General features: G+C 29.8%; 6 protein-coding genes across 9 annotated transcripts; 5 read left to right on the top strand and 1 right to left on the bottom strand.

Annotated features, from left to right (window-relative positions):
- The first annotated feature begins 443 nt into the window (after positions 1-443).
- Positions 444-6,380, top strand: LOC122567253 (protein wings apart-like). 2 transcript variants are annotated; one of them, XM_043725633.1, is made up of 11 exons: positions 444-1,132; positions 1,438-3,167; positions 3,248-3,496; positions 3,594-3,842; positions 3,923-4,147; positions 4,244-4,466; positions 4,554-4,769; positions 4,856-5,032; positions 5,101-5,189; positions 5,263-5,364; positions 5,447-6,380. In XM_043725633.1, exons 1-11 carry the CDS (start codon positions 949-951, stop codon positions 5,594-5,596), a joined length of 3,594 nt encoding a protein of 1,197 aa, XP_043581568.1. In that variant the 5' UTR covers positions 444-948; the 3' UTR covers positions 5,597-6,380. The 2 variants fall into 2 exon arrangements, with proteins under 2 accessions (XP_043581568.1, XP_043581567.1); XM_043725632.1 differs by having other exon boundaries at positions 445-1,132; positions 4,853-5,032.
- A 283-nt stretch (positions 6,381-6,663) lies between these two features.
- On the top strand, positions 6,664-9,323 carry LOC122567258 (28S ribosomal protein S31, mitochondrial). Its single transcript, XM_043725641.1, has 8 exons — positions 6,664-6,987; positions 7,105-7,255; positions 7,349-7,409; positions 7,472-7,598; positions 7,692-8,084; positions 8,251-8,673; positions 8,738-8,934; positions 9,005-9,323. Exons 1-8 carry the CDS (start codon positions 6,962-6,964, stop codon positions 9,241-9,243), a joined length of 1,617 nt encoding a protein of 538 aa, XP_043581576.1. The 5' UTR covers positions 6,664-6,961; the 3' UTR covers positions 9,244-9,323.
- Positions 9,324-9,613: 290 nt separating this feature from the next.
- Positions 9,614-10,753, top strand: LOC122567256 (exosome complex component RRP41). Of its 2 annotated transcripts, none has more exons than XM_043725638.1 (3): positions 9,614-9,920; positions 9,997-10,290; positions 10,379-10,753. In XM_043725638.1, exons 1-3 carry the CDS (start codon positions 9,747-9,749, stop codon positions 10,721-10,723), a joined length of 813 nt encoding a protein of 270 aa, XP_043581573.1. In that variant the 5' UTR covers positions 9,614-9,746; the 3' UTR covers positions 10,724-10,753. The 2 variants fall into 2 exon arrangements, with proteins under 2 accessions (XP_043581573.1, XP_043581574.1); XM_043725639.1 differs by having other exon boundaries at positions 9,720-9,879.
- On the bottom strand, positions 10,754-13,159 carry LOC122567255 (trifunctional enzyme subunit beta, mitochondrial). Of its 2 annotated transcripts, XM_043725637.1 has the most exons (8): positions 12,991-13,131; positions 12,820-12,898; positions 12,489-12,651; positions 12,045-12,420; positions 11,789-11,963; positions 11,448-11,728; positions 11,073-11,378; positions 10,754-10,984 (listed from the first exon to the last, which is right to left on the bottom strand). In XM_043725637.1, exons 2-8 carry the CDS (start codon positions 12,833-12,835, stop codon positions 10,940-10,942), a joined length of 1,362 nt encoding a protein of 453 aa, XP_043581572.1. In that variant the 5' UTR covers positions 12,836-12,898; positions 12,991-13,131; the 3' UTR covers positions 10,754-10,939. The 2 variants fall into 2 exon arrangements, with proteins under 2 accessions (XP_043581572.1, XP_043581571.1); XM_043725636.1 differs by lacking the exon at positions 12,820-12,898 and having other exon boundaries at positions 12,991-13,159.
- A 66-nt stretch (positions 13,160-13,225) lies between these two features.
- On the top strand, positions 13,226-16,404 carry LOC122567254 (protein lethal(2)denticleless). The gene is made up of 8 exons (XM_043725635.1): positions 13,226-13,413; positions 13,585-13,829; positions 13,933-14,113; positions 14,191-14,419; positions 14,503-14,708; positions 14,789-14,991; positions 15,074-15,284; positions 15,359-16,404. Exons 1-8 carry the CDS (start codon positions 13,371-13,373, stop codon positions 16,033-16,035), a joined length of 1,995 nt encoding a protein of 664 aa, XP_043581570.1. The 5' UTR covers positions 13,226-13,370; the 3' UTR covers positions 16,036-16,404.
- Positions 16,405-18,471: 2,067 nt separating this feature from the next.
- Positions 18,472-19,848, top strand: LOC122567257. Its single transcript, XM_043725640.1, is given in 5 exon segments — positions 18,472-19,129; positions 19,386-19,452; positions 19,454-19,517; positions 19,633-19,726; positions 19,812-19,848. Coding segments are annotated over 5 exon segments (357 nt in total). The 5' UTR covers positions 18,472-19,034.
- The last annotated feature ends 213 nt before the right edge of the window (positions 19,849-20,061 follow it).

Consider the following 20,061-nt stretch of genomic DNA (forward strand, 5'->3'; position numbering starts at 1 on the left):
TAAATTTTGTTTCGGTGTTAGAAAATAGATAACTATAATATTTCATAATTAAGAATTATTGACTACTTTTTAAAAAATTATTGTTGTATAAAATACTAATTCCATTCATAAATACTTTCTTAAGATACAGTAAAATATTTCAAAATAAAATAAATGTGAGATCGAAAAATATTGAAATCATATCTACAAAATACATATCTGCATATATGCATGCTATGCGTATATGATATATATATATATATATATGTAATTTGATTTGTTTCTAAGAGTCCCTAAAAGTTAAAGATTCTTAAGTTTGAAATTCACATAAAGCACAATTCATCATTTATTACATAAAATAAATTTTGATTGGAGGATTTTCTACCGGTAAGGTAGATAAAAGGTAGAAGATAGCATTTTAGCTCTACCTACTGGATAGGACGACAAGTATTACAATCTTGTATATTGTATTACTCGTTTTTTTTTTTTGTGTATGGTATGTATCTAAATCTTGAAACGAAAAACATCGACAGATGGCTCAAGATCATGTTATGACTAATATTTCTAGTTGGACTTATGCTGACATATAAAAATTATAATAATTAAAGCTAAGTGTAAAAATATAGGATCAAGAATAACTAAGATAAGAACAATGTTTCCGAACATAAATCGAATTTGAAGTTACAGTTTCATATATTTGTGCATCGGGGTAAATAGCAAATGAAACATGGCGTTTGTTTCTTTCATATGTTCCGAAGATATTGCTTCTTGATTTTTTATTTCAAGTTTTTAATTATCAACGCGAATAACGATTCCGATGAATTGAGGTTTTTTTCCTCATAACACTTCTCCGCAAGTGTAAAAACAATCAATGCTTATTTCCTACATGCTTAAATTAAAAAAATGAAGAGAAATATTATTTGTGTCTTTTGAGATGTGGAACACTTTTGAAATACTGAAGAATACAGTATGACGTCCCGTAGTTACACAAAATCTTACAGCCGTAAGGTCAGTAGTGTGACACCTGGGAGTATTCAATTTGATAAGCTTTTTAGGGAAAATAGCAATCGACCTTCCGCTGCTAAATCAGCTGGCACTGTTGGGAAATGGGGTATAACATCTTTTACATCTATAAGGAGTACAAATATCAATGGTATGTACTTTCCTTGTCAATATAAATTATATCCTTTGTCACACATATTTATTTATATCTAATTAATAAATGTTAAACATACATTTAATGTCTAAGAACATAGAATGTTCAAAAAATTACTTAATGTAAGATTTTGTTTTATTCTATATACTTCACATACTTTGCTTTTATATATATGATTTTATTCAAGAGATAAATCTACCTATACATTGTGAATTTATAAATTGCAATATTTATATGATTGATGATTTAACAAATAAGAATAAATTTTATAGGAAATTATGTGAATATTATTTCATTTATAGGAAGGAGAGATGATATTCACAATACCTTTGGTGCAAAAAGAGTAAAGCTTGATTATGGAAATCAGAATGCTCGTGTAAATTCTGGGAAAGATCCATTTTCCTTTGAAACTGATCCTGACAATAAATCAGATGTTGCACCACCAGTTGTTAAACCTAAGAAATTTTTTAAAAGTAGAAATGTTCCACCTCCAATAGAAGAATCTCGCCAGGATATGGCAATATATAGACAAGTACCTGATTCACATTATGGTAGAGCCCGTGCTCAAAAAATCTCTCCACAACCACCACCACCACCACCACCACCACCACCACAACTACAACCAAAACAATCCTTAACAAAAGTATCAAATGCTCCAGCTAAAAAAGTGACAGATACTTTAGAAGGAATCAATAATGATCCTCCTATTAGAGAAGAAGGGAAACCTCCTATTGTATTGAGAATATGCAAAGGTACAGCACGACTAGTCTATGGGAATGTGCAGAACACTCAACAGCCAGAACCTGAAACATATAGAATTTCTACACCCCTCATCAGTCCCACAAAAGTAGATATGGAACGTAAAAACTTTAATGTGGATGTGAATGTTAAATCTGATCATAAAGCAGTTCGTTCTCAAGAACCCATTATCTCGACTGTATCAATACCTTTAGAAAATTCAGAAATGCGCAGAACTACCCGTAGTCGAGCAAAAAATCTGCAGTTAGATTTAACAACAACATCTTCTATTGTGTCTACAGCACCAGTAACATCTAATTCACATAGTTCTGGTCTTTCTTTAACCCTTAGGAAATCTGTTACTGATTCCAACAATACATTAATATCTCATTATGATATTGTTAAGACTGATTGTGGTTCTACATACTCTTGTAAGCCAGCAATTGAACCATTAATTGGGCGTGACCAACCACTGCCAACTACAACTCAAGAACTAATTGATATATTGTCAAGTGATTCTGACCCTATGCAAACAAGACCAATGATGATTAATACTTCAGAGACTGAAGAAAATACAGAAGTTGTTCCAGATGAAGTCCAACACTGTTCTATAGATATTCCAACAAATGAAGTAGTTTCTGGACCTACTTTACAACATGAATTAAAATCAGAATCAAACCCAGTACCAGAATCAGGTCCAGGTACAGAACCAGCATTAGGATCAGGAACAGAAACAGAACCAGAAGCTGAACCAGATCCAGCTCCAGAACCTGATCCTGAAGTAGAAACAGAACAAACTAACCGTATTATTGATAATGACACAGCTACAGCAAAAACCTTAGTTGATCAAGATTGGTTTTCTGGGAGTGATGATAGTGAAGGTGTGAGTGGTAATGCAGAAAATGATATAGCATTACATGTAACTAGTACAGTCACAGAATTACAACCATTAAGTACTCCATGTACAACTATTCAGAAACCTGCTACTAAGAAAGGTAGTATTTTTAAAAGTCGCTCAACAGGTACTACAAATGGAAATAAAAGAAGAGCTTTGTACAAACACAAGTGGTGTGATAGTGATAAAGAATCTAGTACCACAGATACTTCTAATGTTGGAAATAGTACACCTACTACTGCTTCAGGATCTCATAGTGGTACAGATCCTGTAGCTTATGAAGAAGAATTCGATCCTTCACAATTAACAAGAGTTGTAAAATATCCTGAAGCTGATGCAGGTTTTGAAGATGAATCTGATGCTATAACTAGTGTTCGCTGTGGCAAGAAAGTAAAGGGAGTATGTATATTGTATACTTTATGCATTGTAATATATTAATTTATTACAAATTTGATATTGAACAATACTTGTCTTTTTAGTTCTATACTGTAGTAAAAAATGTGAAAAAAGCTCATCAAATTCAAGAAAGTGGAGAATTTCAAGAGTTTAATGATGATGTTGAATATATATTAGACACTTTAAGAGAAAACAATCCAAATGCTACTCGCTGCCTTTCAGCTATAAGATTGGCAAGCAAATGTATGGCACCTGCATTTCGTATGCATGTACGTGCTCATGGCACTGTTGCTAAATTCTTCAAAGCTCTTCATGATGCAACAAAAGATCAGGTAATATGTTTTATTTTCATAGAATGTAATATATGTAAATTTTATCAGGTTTAATAATATATGTGAAAATTTAAATGAAACTCTATGTGTTTTGTAGAGTCTTGCTTTATGTACAGCAACAGTAATGTTTGTATTAAGTCAAGATCGTTTAGCTATGGATTTAGATCGTGATTGTTTAGAATTAATGTTAAGTTTGTTAGAATCTGATGCCAGTCACAAAGATGCACTTGATGATTGTGGCCTTAGTCGGGCAGAACTTCTAAAAAATAAAGAAAAAGTACGTCAGTTATGTGCTGATATTCAAGCTCAAGGACATGCAAAACATTTAAATCTTGATAATATAACTGTAAGTATTATTTCTATTCATAATTACCAGAAAAGAAATATAAAAGGTAAATGAACAAATATATAACAAATTAATTCTAGGTTGGTCAACTTGCTATGGAGACACTCCTTAGCCTTACATCCAAACGTGCTGGTGAATGGTTTAAAGAAGAACTTAGAGAATTGGGAGGTTTAGAGCATATTGTAAAGACTATCAGAGATTGTCATCGCCATATTAATACCCAAAATATTACAAAATCTGGCTGGACAGATCCATTATTAGACAAATTGCGTAAAGTTGATAGATGTTTACGTGTACTAGAAAATGTGAGATCTATGTTTTATATAATGATATACATACTTAAAATTTATAATACAGTTTACGATACATTTATTTATCCTTTTTAATTGAAATTCTTTTAGGTTACTCATATGAATGAGGAAAATCAAGTATATTTATTGAAATATGAGAATGGAGTTTTAGTCAGCACTTTAGCAAATTTATATCATCTTTGTGGACAAGAAATTCCTATTTATCCTACTATAGACCCAAGTGATAAAACTTCCACTGGTGCTGTTATTAGAGAATGCTTGTTTGCTATTATTAAGGTTCTTATTAACCTTACACATCGATTTAATAGACAATGTAGGACTTTATTATATTTTATCTTCCAAAAAATATTAATAATTTACTTTTAACAATGTATAATACAATGTTTTATAATTATTTCAGCTTTTGGGAGTAAATCACTAGGCTTGCAACCAGGTGTTTTAGATTGCAGTTTGTATCTTTTATTGCGCGTCCCTGAGTCACTTCCTGAAGAGAAACGTTTTGATATGATGATGTTAGCTTTGATTTTATTAATAAATTTAGTAGAACAATGTGATGATAATAAACAGCTGCTTATCGAATCTAAAGCTCCCCCATCAATAGAAAATATTTTTGACGGTGGGTATGTTACAAATTATATTGTTTTCACGAAGATGTGGATCTGATATATTGTATTTATTTCTGTAAAAAAAAAAAAACAGCAGAGGAAAGTGGAGTAGAATGTTTAATCGATCTATTTTATAAACAAGAAGAATTGGCACGTGCCGAAGAACAAAAAACCGATGCTATTTTAGATGGTAAAAAAGATTCTGAACAAACAGAAACTGTATCGACAACAACTAAATCTCAAGAGGAATTCATTGAAGAAACTGTCACAAAATGTTTGTATAATTTTTGTTTAAGATATTATAAATTTTGTAAAATATAATTTTAGAAATTCTTTTTGTAGTATTACAAAAAGCGGGACGTCATATGGAACATACTTTAATAGGAGCATATGTAGTGCTTTTACTTGGTTACTTAATAATGGATAATAAGGTAATAAATTTTTAAGTTTAAAATTACAATGCTAATACTATAGAAGAAAATAATGTAATACATATACTTTTAGGATTATGAATTGTTGGTACGCAGTAGACTTCCAGATAATAATTTTACTACTATGGTGTCTGTACTTCAGAAATTCTTCAATTTCATGAATTTAACGGCATCGGTAATTATTTTTAATTTTTTTTATTTATACACATTTATAAAAAATTATCAGAAAATTTGAATATATGAATAACTTATTTTAGAATGAAGTAAGCAGCTGTGGAATTGCTGCTACTGAAAAGGTGATTAAGTTCCTAAAAGTCTCAGATGCCCGCATTGAAGAAGAGAAAAGTGAATTACCATTATCAGCTTTAGAAGATCCAAACATAATGCTCCATTTATCTTCGTCTTGATTGATATCACATTTACACATTTGATATTTTTTATTACCCTGGCATGCAAAAAGAGCCAAAGTTATATGTGTCCAACGAAGGAAATTTTATCTATTGCAGTATGAATGGACCTGTTTCATATTGACCATATATTTTGATATATATTTATTCACTTACGTAATTTATTGCTGTACCTTTCATTAAATTGACTTATTTTCCCAATCACAGTAACAAGTTAGGTATTAAGCATAAGTTAATTAATTACTAGAAACTAATATGATAAAGAACGCGCCTTGTAATTACGCATGCAGCTCACTTAAGTTTTTTAATGGCACGTATGTAATATTATTACTTTAGTTGCTTTGCCAAACAATCGTTTTTTTAAATTTTGTGACTGACAAGAAGAATGATAATTTGTAAACTTCTTGTCAGAGTATAATTCGTTTGCTGTATAATAATGCATAAATTTTAAATTTTTCCATTATTTTGAAATTTCGATTTATTTTACATTTTAAGTTTTGTTACAAGATTGGCGGTGTTGGGGTTTATTACAACCCGTTTAAGATTTGATATAGCATTATTTTGTAAGTTTATTTTAATATTAAAATTATACTATAAGCTTTGTAAATGTAAATTTATAAATTATAATTGTATCTTAAATTCCTAGTTTCCAGTTATTGTATCTTATTAAGAGATATAGAATTTCATAAACCTTTAATAAGATATTTTGTCTCACAATTTCAAAGGAAAAATAAAAGATACATTATATTGTTATGTGTATGCAATAAACTAGCTTCATAAATTACGAATTTGTAAATAAACCATTTTTTTCATAAAAATTAAATACATTTTATATCAAGAAATATAAAACATAATTTCAATATGTAAAAAATATACACATTTTTCTTTTATTTAAGGTAAGTCAAACTCAATTTGAAAACATTACATATTTTCAAACGGAATATCTACAAAAATGTACAAAAATACATGTAAGATATGTGTTAACTTATTAAACAAGATTTCTGAGTTCGAAAAGTTGAAAATTAGACTTAAAAGCAGTAAACATGTTTCTATAAACTGTGCGTACGTATATGTAACCATGTACATATGTATTTATACGCTCATATTAAGTGAGTGATTTTGAAATTTTTTTAGAAAGAAATTTTAGAAACAATTTATCAAAAAGTTATATTTTATTAGAAAATATGTATGTTAAGTTTACTGTTAACAAACATATTATTCGCAAAATCAGGAATGACTTTATTTAGGATCTACCCATAACATGGTGATTTAGAATTTGACTAATTTGTACTATAGATTTAATAGCAAAATAGAATAAAATAATATATATACGTAAGCAATATATGTATATAATAACGTAACGAAATGTTAGCTACGTTTCTTCTTTCGAAGTAAGTATTCATTTATGTAATTTTAATAATCTTATTAACCTAACTATCAGTTCTATATGAACTACATGATAATCCAAATAAATAATATTACATAATTCCATAATTATTAACTTTTAGGACTACTAAAACTCAAATTATATTGCCATTTCAAAGGTTAAATATTACGTTTAATGTAATAAGAACTAAATCATCATCATCATCATCTGATTCTTCTTCTTCTGATTCTGATTCGGATTCTGATGCTGAAATTTCTAATAAAATTGGAGATGTAAATATTTCGTTACTTTTAATATAAAACTTATTTCTTTTAATATGTGTGTCTATGTTTATAATTTTTATTTCATGTTCCTTTTCTCTGAAGAAATTAAAAGGTATAGACTACTTACAAAGTGCAAAAGCAGCACGAAAAAGAAGACAAATAGGTAAGAAATTGTAATTTATTTTAAGATAGATGCATAATAAGACAAGAAATTTCTTATCATAGAGTATGAGTTAACCAAAGCAGCCCAAATTTTAACTACAACATCAGACCAAGATAAAGGAAAAATTCTTTCAGTTTTGTTAGATACTATCAATAAAATTCAGACTGTAGATAGTACATTAAGTAAAAGGTTTAAGTATAACTTCTTGCTTAAATTATATTTTTATTCTAATAAATTATTCTAATAAATTATATAAATATATAATATTGATGTTATTTGCAGTAATGAAGATAAAGCTAAAAATAAGACAGGGACTATTAATAATGAATCTGAAGTACCACAAAAATCATCTATCATTCCTAAGCTAGAAAGTCAGCAAGAGGAAGTAAGGGATGTTAGTGATAAGTTTGAAAGAAAACATGAAACACAAAAGGAACCATCAATAATTGAAATGCTTAAAAGCCAGTTAAGTAAGAGAAAGGATATTGATGATAAGTTTAAAATGAAATATGAAAAACGAATGGAACCATCTATAATTCATGAGCTAAAAAGTCAGCAAAAGGAAGTAAAGGATGTTAGTGATAAGCTTGAAAGGAAATATGAAACACAAAAGGAACCATCAATAATTGAAATGCTTAAAAGCCAGTTAAGTAAGAGAAAGGATATTGATGATAAGTTTGAAATGAAATATGAAAGACGAATGGAACCATCTATAATTCATGAGCTAAAAAATCAGCAAGAGGAAGTAAGGGATGTTAGTGATAAGCTTGAAAGGAAACATGAAACACAAAAGGAACCATCAATAATTGAAATGCTTAAAAGCCAGTCAAGTAAGAGAAAGGATATTNGATGATAAGTTTGAAATGAAATATGAAAGACGAATGGAACCATCTATAATTCATGAGCTAAAAAGTCAACAAAAGGAAGTAAGGGATGTTAGTGATAAGCTTGAAAGGAAACATGAAACACAAAAGGAACCATCAATAATTGAAATGCTTAAAAGCCAGTCAAGTAGGAGAAAGGATATTGATGATAAGTTTGAAATGAAATATGAAAGACGAATGGAACCATCTATAATTCATGAGCTAAAAAGTCAACAAAAGGAAGTAAGGGATGTTAGTGATAAGCTTGAAAGGAAACATGAAACACAAAAGGAACCATCAATAATTAGGATGCTAAAAAATGTAACTCAGAGAAAATCATCTATAATTTCAAAATTAATGGACCAGCAAAAGGGATCCAGCATCATTGATGATAATGAGAGGTTGCATATTTTATTAAATAAATCTAAAAATTTATGGTTTAATCCATTTATAATTTTTTTATAGCGATAATACAGATTATGAAAGAATCTTCGACGATTTTTCGGAAAATACCGATGTTCCTAAATTTAAAATGTGGGACACTTGGGAAAGGGAGCAATTGCAATTTTTAGTATCTAAATACCCTACAAATGCATTTCAAGAAATGATTCAATGGTCTAAAGAAGGAAAACTATGGAAATTTCCTATAGATAATGAACAAGGTATGAGTAGAAAAATTAGACTGTGTTATTTTATATATAACTTATAAATATGATTTTTTATATGATATAGGGATGGAAAAGGAGCAAAATGTGCATTTCTCAAAGCATGTATTCTTAGAACGTGAGTTGACACCATGGTGTCCTCCTAAGGGTCCAATACGACATTTTATGGAATTGGTATGTGTTGGACTTTCAAAGAACCCATATATGACAATTGAAGAAAAGTATGATCATATAATGTGGTATAAAAATTATTTTAAGGATAAACATGATTTATTAGAAAAATTAGGAGTTTTAGGACAGAACTAGTACAAAAACTGGCAAAAAAACAAATTGAAATGTATTAATTGTTTTTTAAAAATGAAGATGAAATAAAATGATACACATAATTATGTAGTTGTTATTTGTTAAAAATATCTTATTTTATGTGCATTTCACTGTCTTCATATTTTATTTAATGTTTTATAACGAAACGTTATTAAATGTTTATAAAACACTATATGTATATGAACATTACTGGCTAAATAAAACCTATGAAAATATTGATATTTCAAATTCAAATAAATGAAATAGTTAAATTAGATTTAAACATTTGAAGTAAATTAATTTATGAGAAAAGATATATCGATGCAATTTCTTGCAACTTTCTTATAAGTTTATAAGGAAATTTTCAATAGTTTGTACTTTCAGCTAAGGTTGAGATCGATTGGGTCAAATCGCTCAAGGGACTCAATTAAGACCGGTCCAAATCCACGATCTAGTCTTACTGTATAGGCTTATAGGTTACATTAGTTTTAAAATTCCTAAGAAAAATGATCGAAGCAGAAAATATTGAAGATCAAAGTGGGCTACGTCCAGATGGTAGGCGAGCATTAGAATTAAGGCAGATTCGTGTAAAAATGGGTGTTTTTGGTCAAGCCGATGGAAGTGCTTATATCGAACAGGGTAACACTAAAATTTTGGTTACAGTATATGGGCCTCATCAGGTTAACAACTTATCGTACGTTATAATTTTTATATTAATACATTGAACCATATAGGATTAATGTTATGTTTATTTAGCCAAGAGGTTCTACAGGAAGGAATACAACTAAAGGCATAGTGAATTGTCAATATAGCATGGCGGTATTTAGTTTATCTTCTGGAGAACGTAAACGCAAACCAAGAGGAGATAGAAAGTCGCAAGAAAGATCTCTTCAATTAAAACATGCAATGGAAGCCATAATACATTTAGAAATATATCCACGCTCACAGATAGATATTTATGTAGAAGCATTACAAGTTGATGGAAGTGAATATTGTACATCTGTAAATGCAGCTACACTTGCTTTAATTGATGCTGGAATTCCTATCAAGGTAATATATAAAATGAAACAAATGTCCTGTAATTTTCATTGGAAAAAGAACCTTTACCATTAAATTTATTATTGTTTTCTTTTTGTAGAATTATGCTATAGGTTGCACTGTAACATTAATTAATAATCCATCTTCGGAAGATGAAGATAATACATTAGGGAGAGGAGTACTAGATGCAAATTATCTAGAAGAATGTGCTCCTGGTGTTACTTTGTCTGTTGTTGCATTACCAAATAGTGATAGTACATCAAAAGATGGTTTGATAGTAGTAGCGCAAGGAGCAGGCCAAAGGTTGCATTTGTCTCAATTTGAGTCTTTAAAAGCTCGTGTATTATATGGATGTCAAGATATAAAAACTATTTTAGATCACGCAGTTAGACAATATCTAACAGAACAATCACTTCCTTCTCTTTTTCATGTTGCATTAAATTAAATATATTAATAAAAAATTGTACACAAAAAATGTCAAATAATATACAATTTTTTTCATAAAAATCACATACAAAATTTTTTTTAGATATATTTATCTTATAAAGAATATATATATATTTTATCATGCACTATAATTGTACACAATCTTGTTTCTTTAAAGTAATATCCACATTTCTTTTAGAATATTTATATTCATTCGTTTTCCCTTTTTTGCATCTCAAACCTTAGCACCAGGGTACCTTTCCATAATCATACCAACACCCTATAATTTATATAGTTATTAAAATAAATCTATTTAATATAAATATAAGATAATAATAATTGTGAATTATTTTTTATACGTCTTTTACCTGTCCTCCAGCTGCACAAGCTGCAATTAATCCAAATTGTTGATCTTCTTTGATAAGTCGGTTCGCGGTATGTGTAGCTAACCGAATTCCAGTTGCTGCAAATGGATGACCAATTGATAAAGATCCACCCCATGCGTTCCATTTATTAAGATCTGGTACTCCTACTTTTGAAGACCTTCCTAAATAATTTTGTGCAAACCAATCAGAATCTAATGCTTTTAAATTAGCTAAAATTTGTCCTGCAAAAGCTTCATGTATTTCCCACACTCCAATGTCTTTAACATTTAATTTTGCTTTTTGGAGTATCTACAATTTATTTGAAACATTATGTGTTAAAATTCTAAACATACACATTTAACAACAATAAAGTATTACTTGTGGTATAACATAGCTTGGCCCTAAGAGCAATTGATCAACAGGATCCTGGGAAACATAAGTGAAATTTCTTAAATATGCTTTTGGAGTAAGACCAAGTTGAAGAGCTTTTTCTTCTGTCATTATCAAAGCTGCTGATGCTCCATCAGTTAAATAAGATGCATTAGCAGCAGTAACTCCTCCATATGGTTTAACAAATACTGGTTTTAATTTTTCTAATTGTTCAAGTGTTGAGACACGAATACCATTGTCTTTATTTACTATCTCACTTACATTTGGAACTAGAAAAGGTACCCAGATCAATTAACATATTTTATTTATTTCGTTTATTTTGATATTACCTTTATAGGGAACTATATCTGTGAAGTGTCCTTGTTGTTGTGCTTTAGCAGCTAAAGTATGTGAACGCAAAGCATATTCATCCTGTTCTTTCCTTGAAATTCCAAATGCAGCTGCTAATCTATCACCACTTTGTCCCATACTTTCATTACTAGAAAATTCAGCAACTGTAGGTAACTACGATTATATAAGTACAATTAAATATAATATATAAATAGATATAATTAAAGTATAATTTTGTTATAAAAGGTAATATACATCTGGTACAAAATATGATGGTCTAATACTAGTAAGAAGTTGTAACTTTTGTCCAATTGATTTTGCCTTATTAGCTTGTAACATCAATGATCTCATACGTCTATTATGTTTAATTGGTATATCTGACATTAATTCCACTCCACCTGCAACGATCACTTCATACACACCACATGCAATCAAACCCATACCAGTTGTAAGAGCTTGATTACTACTGATGCATGCCATTGTTACAGTGTGTGCAGGAGTACGATCACTGTATCCTGCTGCTAAAGTTGCTTCTCTAGCAATATTTGAAGTTCTTATTTCTTGCATTACTGTACCATAAATAATGTATTCAACAATTTCTTTAGGAAATTTGATTTTGTTTTGCAAGGCCCTTGTAATAAAATATGATACATTATTATAATTGAATTAGCATAAAAATTAGTGTTTAGATTAACTTACACTAATGATTGTCTGGCAAGATCATATGCCATCAAGTTTTTATAACTTGTTCCAGATTGCAAAAATGGTGTTCTTACACCATCAATATATACAATGTTTTTAGCAGCATGATTGCTTTTAGTTGCATAAAACTTATTTGTTTTTAAATAATTTACTGCAGAACCTAAAGTATAAATAAATTACACATTCATAACATATTTAATAAGTATATTTTGTACTTGGAAATAATTATATCTATTTTATTATGCTGTAAATATTAATAAATGTGTTATAAAATTAGGAATCTTAAATAAATTTATTGACTGACTATATATTAGAAGAAAATCATTACATTGTATAGATAGCATCAACGCTCATAAAAAGTTATTAAATCATTTTTATTTTAAAGTTTCCGATTTTGTACTTTGTACCTAAATAATTAAGAATCATTAGTTGCGAACCACGTACTTGCATTATTTTTAATGTTCTACAGTGATTCCTAGCACAAAGTAATTTAACTTACCATATTTAGGAAATCCTCTCTTCATTAAAAAACTATTTTTTGCGAGAGAATGCATGTTTAAAATTACTTTAAATTTAACAGTTTTTAAAAATCTCGTTTCTTTTTACATATGTTACTATTCTTTTTTACTAGTTACTTACGTACTACCATTTCCTCTCTGGTACCAGTAAATGTTGTACATGACGTAGACTTTGATCTTTTTCTTCAGTCTTGTTCTCAAAAAATTTTACTTGTGAACTTACCATTGTTCAACCATAATTGAATGTCCCTATTAGAGTATCTTGATATAGAAGTGCGGGAAAACTGACAGATTTTCCCGCTTACAATTTGAGTATTTACACTATTTTGTGTAATAAATATTAATTTCATGCAGTTTCAGAATGAATTTAGTGCATTCTATTGTAGAACGAGAAAAAGGATCTGGTAATTTGCATTTCATGATCGTATATAATAAAAGATTTTGAAATATATTGTGAATATAAAATGATAGGTTATACGTGACCCAACATAATGTTGTATTTAATGTAATGATTGTGCATGATATTCATTTTTTAAGATAAAACGTGAATTTTAAAGAAACAAACATTTTTTCAGCATCAATACACGATTATGATGTTGCTTTGTATCGTTTGAAATGTTATAAGGATGATGTGTATAAAGGTATAACACCAAATACAGATGCACTGGATTTTAATCCAGAACCACCAGTTTTTGCATGCCGATTTTGTACTACAAAAGGATACGAACAAATAATTGCTTTAGCTAATGAAGATGGAAAAATTGCATTACAAGATACAGATATCAAAAGTATGTCAAATCAACCATTGGAAGGAACACAGGTAATTGTATTGAGTCTTTAATTTTTTACCTATAAAATCAAGTTACTATAAAGTATATTATTAAGAGTCTATAAGAAAAATATATTTAATTGATATTTTTCAGGCACATCGTAATGCAATATTTGATGTTGCTTGGATGCCAGGAGAATTAAAACTAGTTACAGCATCTGGAGATCATACTGCTAGACTTTGGGATGTATCTGGTTCTGAAATAAGACAAATTGATTGTTTCCATGCTCATATTAGAAGTGTTAAGACTGCAGTGTTTCGTTATCAGGATCAAGGTATTTCTTTAATACTTAATATGCTTTGACATACATATTGCACAAAACAAAATATTAATTAAAAAAAAATGTTTTAGCTGTATTTGCAACTGGAGCTAGAGATGGCTCTATTATGGTATGGGATATTAGAGCTAATCATTATGAACGACCTAAACCAGATAACTGTATTATTAATGCACATAATGTTGGAAATATAAGTAATGTAAGACAGCGTAGGGTAATCACTCAGTCATCCAGAGCACAAAGTATTACTGGTTTGGTATTTCAAGATGATTTCACTTTAATTTCATGTTCTGCTGGAGATGGGTAAGTTTAGTAAATTAAATATACACTTATATGAATTACTAATTATATGAACAAATAAAATAATAATTATATTATTGACATAGTTTAATAAAAGTCTGGGATTTGCGTAAAAACTATACTGTTCACAAAAAAGATCCTTTAGCTAAACATACAATGAATTATACTGGACATAGTACAAGGAATGGATTTTCATCATTGTTAATATGTCCTGCAACAATTACACTATATGCAAGTTGTATGGATAATATTATATATGCATATAATATATCATCTTATAATCCTAAACCAAGTAAGAATAATAATAAGAAACATTATTGATACGAAATTTTAAAATAATACTAATACTATTATTTCTTTTGCATATACTAGTTGCAGAATTTTATGGACATCAAAATCGTACTTATTATGTTAAAAGTTGTTTAAGTCCTGATGGACGTTATCTTGCTAGTGGTTCCAGTGATGAACTTGCATATATTTGGCACACAAACAAACCAGGAGCCCCAATTGTACAACTTTTAGGACATACAGAAGAAGTTACTTGCATTGCTTGGTGTAGTGTTCGAGAAACAAAAGTATTAACAACGATATCATTGTTGATTTTTAATATCAAAATTTATTATATGTAACATTAATACCCCTTTGAAAATTAAACAGATAGTAACATGTTCTGATGATTCGTGCCATCGAATTTGGAGAGTTGGCCATGAACATAAACTAGATAATGAAGAAATAGAAATACGTGGTCGTGCAGAAACTATCTTTAATAAAAATCCATTGGAAAATCTAAAACTTGAAACTACACCAACTATTACGCGGCGTTGGGTTATATCTCAAGAACACACACCAGGATCTGATACCACACCTAGTATGTAATCATAAAATATTTAAACTATCATAACTACTATATTGTTATCAATGTTATTCTCTTTCTTTCATTAGATGCTACACCTGGACCAAGTTCATCAGACGCTTACAATCAAGTAGAAGATAGTCAAAATCAGTGTAATGTTACTACTTCAATGAAAAGAAGTTATTTTCAAATGATGAGTGGATCCTGGTCTGATGGAAAATTTAAGTCAGTTTTATCTCCTATACAAGAAAACCTCACATCTGCTCGCGTTGCAAAACGTATTCATTTAGAAAATCGCGGTGCACGAAGATTGTTTAGTCCATGTAATGATAATAGTTCGTTACTGAACAGAGGCTACGAATCTGATGAACCCAGTACAAGTTCATCTAGTAGAGAAGACAGGAATAACGAAATTCATTTTTCACCTACGTTGAATCTTCCAAATTTTGTAATTGATGGCACAGCGCCGCATTTACTTCAGTTATCTCCGGAAAAGTACAAAGAAAATGTCGATTGGTTAACAAGAATACGAAGAGAAAAATATGGAAAAGTCAGAAAAACATTATCAGAAAAGCCGGCTAGCCCTGTTTCTTGTACAGTGCTTGCTAGGAGAAATACTAGATCACGATCGACAGAACCACAAAAAGTATCTAAAATGCCGAGAAATTCTCCTCTCTCTTTATTAAATTTCTTCAAAGTTACTGGAAAAGACTGTGAAACAAATATGTGTTGTGATGATAATGTAATACCTTCTGCAAAATCTTAAAAACAGTCATGAATTTCTTTAATTGTCAGAAAGATTGCATTTTATCTGTGTTAAATTTCATATAAACTTTTTATTAGACATGTTTTATAACAAAAAATTACATTCAAAATATTAACCTATGAATGTGATACAAACATCAGCGCGCTTTTTGTTGTTTACGATGTAGTACCTTATAAAAAGTTAATAGGACTAGAAACAATAAATATCATACTGTAAGATAAATATGACATAACATACAAGTGTTATAAGGTAGGTGAAAATAGATTATATACTCACAAGTGTCATGTTCGAGTGATAACGGCATACCTTTTATACGCAATCACAAATTATATTTATAATATATTACAATAATAAAAAATTTTGTTAATTTTTTTTACTAATATTTACTTTTTTTTCAATATAGTAACACATGAAGGTTTAAAACAAATGAACAGATCTTAAATTTTATATCCATCATATATATTTTTTGTTCAGTTGAAAACAAAATACTTTTACTGCCTGAGAAAGCAGCTTAATTTCAACTGACTTTAGTTCATACTCTATTGTCAATGTATAATGTATAATTTTTATTGGTCTATAAATGAATCAACATATAGAAATTAAATAATGTTTAAAATTTAGAATATTCAAATTATGAAATTTTACCTTTCGTGGAGTTAATTCAATTCTTTTTGTTTCCATTACTTGATTACATAATTATTTATTACTTTTTTCTTTTTTCCAACCTTCAGAGACAAAAGAAAAGTAATTGACATCCTTTGGACCTACATAATAGAGGTAATTTTCTATGATCGTAATTATATATATAATTTTATTCCATATGATATTTGTTTAATTACCAATTTTCACTTTTAAAGATGGTGGTGATTATTAAACTTGTAACTTGTCTATACTAGAAGTTGCTACATGTAATTTACAAGTTGATATAGGTAGTTCATGGAGAATGTCACATTTTTCATTTATTCTTTTACTAAAATCAATGTTATCTAAAAAATATGTTATCCTGTGCTTATTTCAGGATATTATAAGTACTGAATATAACAAAACACCTCTAAATGCATTATTTCTTGGTAGAAATACATGCGATCACCTTGTGTTTAAATTAGAAATTAGATTGTTATGACTACAACGAGAACAACCTTCACAAGGAAGTGCATATTTTAATATTGCATCATAATATTTGTTTAAATTTTCTTTACAACCATTGAATATATAAGTTACATATCTGTACAGTAAATACACGGTATTAGGTAATATAAATTTACATTAATGTGAATATTATAGCTACAGCAATTCCATCTAAATGCAAAAGTGGTTCACAATAATTTTGAAATAATTTTTTAGCTTTCCTACAAGTAAGTATAGAAGTTCATCAGTAATTAAACTATGGTTTGAGATGAAAGCGAGATAAATGTAAAAGTTGTAAGAAATGTGCGAAATCGTTCGAATGAGAGTAATACGATGAGCCACAGGCGATTATTAAGTTTTCACTAGTCTTGAATTGCCGAAGCTCGAGTTCTCCTTCTTCCTTTAATTTTAAACGAAACGATCCACCTTGTCGTAGAGTTTGTGTGATGCGCGCATGCAAGTATGTTTATGGAGAAAGAAAGAGAGAGAGAGAGAGCGAGAGAGAGCAAGAGAGAGAGAGAGAGAGAGAGAGAGAGAGCGAGAAGGAGTGTCAGAACATGTAGAAAAAGCCTTTAAACTTCTTCCATGAGCTCCGCCCTTCTTTTAGCCCTCGGTGACTTCTTTTACCTTTTATTTAATGCCCCTTGCCCTTCTCCGTTCTCTTCTATTGTTTTTAATTATTTATATTAATTCCAGAATGGAGCGACTGCGCGTCGCAGTCGGCAGTACGAGCAACAAGGAAAACAGAGAAAAGAAGATGCGACCTTTTGTATTTAATTTGTTTAATAAAAAAATCATGGATCATAGTACAACAGTCCCGAGTGCGTTTTTGGTTTCGTGGATGGAAATCAAAGCTCTTTCCTCGTTTATTTCTTTTCGTCTTCATTTTTTAATCCGAACACGCGTCGAAACGTCTTTAATCCTTTATTTAGTCCTCTGATCCGTTGTTCAGTTCCTCGCAGCGAATATAACCGAGGATAAAACGAAAACTAACCCTTAGAAGAAGCTGTTGTTCAAGAAAATCATGTTAACACTATCGTGAATGAAATTTCACCTCTGGCTCGGCACATTTTCGGTTATTTTCATAAATGACAAAGTCAAGCAAATGCAATTGACGGGATCACAGCAATAATTTAAATTGTATTTGTCGAAAGAGAGGGTAAACTATAGGTTTCATACTCGTGTGTCTCTCATATTCAGAAATATAAAATTTTATAACCAGAAATACTAGTCGACTGTGAATTTATAGCGCGTTTCAAAAAATTAGTTTCTGTTGGTTTACTCAAATTACTGGAAAATGGAGCTGCCTCCTTATTGCAACAGTCTCAGCGTTATCTTTATTGTATACAATAAAAAAGTAGAAAATTTATCGTTTGCAATTATTAATATAAGACGAAACTCTGAGTAATGTTGAATATAACGTACGATTAACATATTACGAAGAAACAAAATTTGTACACAAAATGAAAATTCGCTCATGGTAGCCTTTAAGAGTTAAAAATGGGATAAAACCAGTGCAAAAGAAACGATAGAGAAATAATAAGCGAACAACCAAATTAAAAGAGAAAAAGAGCGAAAAGGAAAGGAGAAAATTAGAAGAGCAAAAGAAAGGAAGTTGGAGTAGAAAAGTAAGAAAAGTCTTCCGTCATCGAATGGCTCATCTAATATGGCTTTTTGTAGATAATAAGAGGCGCGTGAAACGCGCCAATCCTTCCGCGATTTTTCACTTGTTTTCCTCTTTCGACCGATCTCTGTGTACGGTATATATTTATTGACGAAAACGACCATGCAAAATCGAGAGAAAGCATCGAATTTTTCCATGAACGCCACTGAGTTTCGGTTTAGAAGCTTATTTCGACGTGAACGAGAGGATGTTGAACCAAATTTCCATGATGTACGGTCGAGGCACACGCGCAACTAACGAGGCGACGACCACTGTAATCGTTTCGATTCTTTGCTCTATAAGGTGAAAGCGTTTTAGCTCTTTATTTGGCGACTGATTGAAACGATCGAGGATAATTTGGTTAACTATCGGACAAATCGCTTAACAAAGTTTATTGTTTGTTTTATGTTTGGTACTATTTTAAAAATAAAATGTGATTTCTCAATGTTCAGTTAAAAAGAGTTCTTGTTTATTTTATTGATATTTAGTAGTTTCTTGACATCAGGCTGAGACAGTAATTTAATTAAACCTTTATCAAACGTCTTATTTATATATTTAGGTATCATTTTGTATGCTTATCGCTGGAACAATGTGGATGCACATTTTTATAGACACATATTTTTTTGAAGAAAATCACTGAAGAAATTGAATAAAAATGGAAATTCGTTTCATTTACTAGATATCATAATGGGTTTTTTACTTTCAATATTTTATATATTTTTTCAGAAATACATCAATATTCGTTATCTAGATACATTGTTATTTTGCTATCATTGAGTCGTCGTTGTATAATTCATTTATGGTAGTTCTTAATTTCTTCGTTAAAATGAAGAGGCAAAGAAAAAATGAGACTTCTGGGTTGATTTTGGAGAGACTATTTGATTTCATATATTCATTATCGTACGTGGTTCCTAATTGAAAGTAAAAAAAAAAAAAAAAAGAAATGGTGAAGCAAAACGGGGTACAAAATTACGATTTATTATAGCTCTTTGAGTATCGTACTTCTTACGAAATATATCTAAAATTCAGAAATGAAGAAATGAAGGTTGTATATTTTTATTAGAAAGAGAAACGAATGGAGAAAAGAATGGAACGGTGTGGCCAAATAAAGAGTTAGAAGATCGTATTTTTATAAGGTTTGTTACGAAATAGAACGATAAGCTGGAAATATCGAAGGTCAATGAGAGGGTACCGTATATAAAAGGAGAATCCGTGGGAACGAAACTGGTGGTGAT

Source organism: Bombus pyrosoma, linkage group LG4 (assembly GCF_014825855.1).
Source record: "Bombus pyrosoma isolate SC7728 linkage group LG4, ASM1482585v1, whole genome shotgun sequence".
Classification (NCBI taxonomy): domain Eukaryota; kingdom Metazoa; phylum Arthropoda; class Insecta; order Hymenoptera; family Apidae; genus Bombus; species Bombus pyrosoma.

Coding starts and splice junctions, on each gene's coding strand:
- LOC122567253 (XM_043725632.1), top strand. CDS start 949: ATGACGTCCCGTAGTTACACAAAATCTTACAGCCGTAAGGTCAGTAGT. Junction 1,133..1,437: donor AAGGAGTACAAATATCAATG/GTATGTACTTTC, acceptor TTTCATTTATAG/GAAGGAGAGATGATATTCAC. Junction 3,843..3,922: donor TAAATCTTGATAATATAACT/GTAAGTATTATT, acceptor AATTAATTCTAG/GTTGGTCAACTTGCTATGGA.
- LOC122567255 (XM_043725636.1), bottom strand. CDS start 13,045: ATGCATTCTCTCGCAAAAAATAGTTTTTTAATGAAGAGAGGATTTCCT. Junction 12,421..12,488: donor CTTGCCAGACAATCATTAGT/GTAAGTTAATCT, acceptor TTTTATTACAAG/GGCCTTGCAAAACAAAATCA. Junction 11,729..11,788: donor AGATATAGTTCCCTATAAAG/GTAATATCAAAA, acceptor TACCTTTTCTAG/TTCCAAATGTAAGTGAGATA.
- LOC122567254 (XM_043725635.1), top strand. CDS start 13,371: ATGAATTTAGTGCATTCTATTGTAGAACGAGAAAAAGGATCTG. Junction 13,830..13,932: donor AACCATTGGAAGGAACACAG/GTAATTGTATTG, acceptor GATATTTTTCAG/GCACATCGTAATGCAATATT. Junction 14,992..15,073: donor GTAGTGTTCGAGAAACAAAA/GTATTAACAACG, acceptor AAAATTAAACAG/ATAGTAACATGTTCTGATGA.
- LOC122567256 (XM_043725638.1), top strand. CDS start 9,747: ATGATCGAAGCAGAAAATATTGAAGATCAAAGTGGGCTACGTCCAGAT. Junction 9,921..9,996: donor CAGTATATGGGCCTCATCAG/GTTAACAACTTA, acceptor ATGTTTATTTAG/CCAAGAGGTTCTACAGGAAG. Junction 10,291..10,378: donor ATGCTGGAATTCCTATCAAG/GTAATATATAAA, acceptor TTCTTTTTGTAG/AATTATGCTATAGGTTGCAC.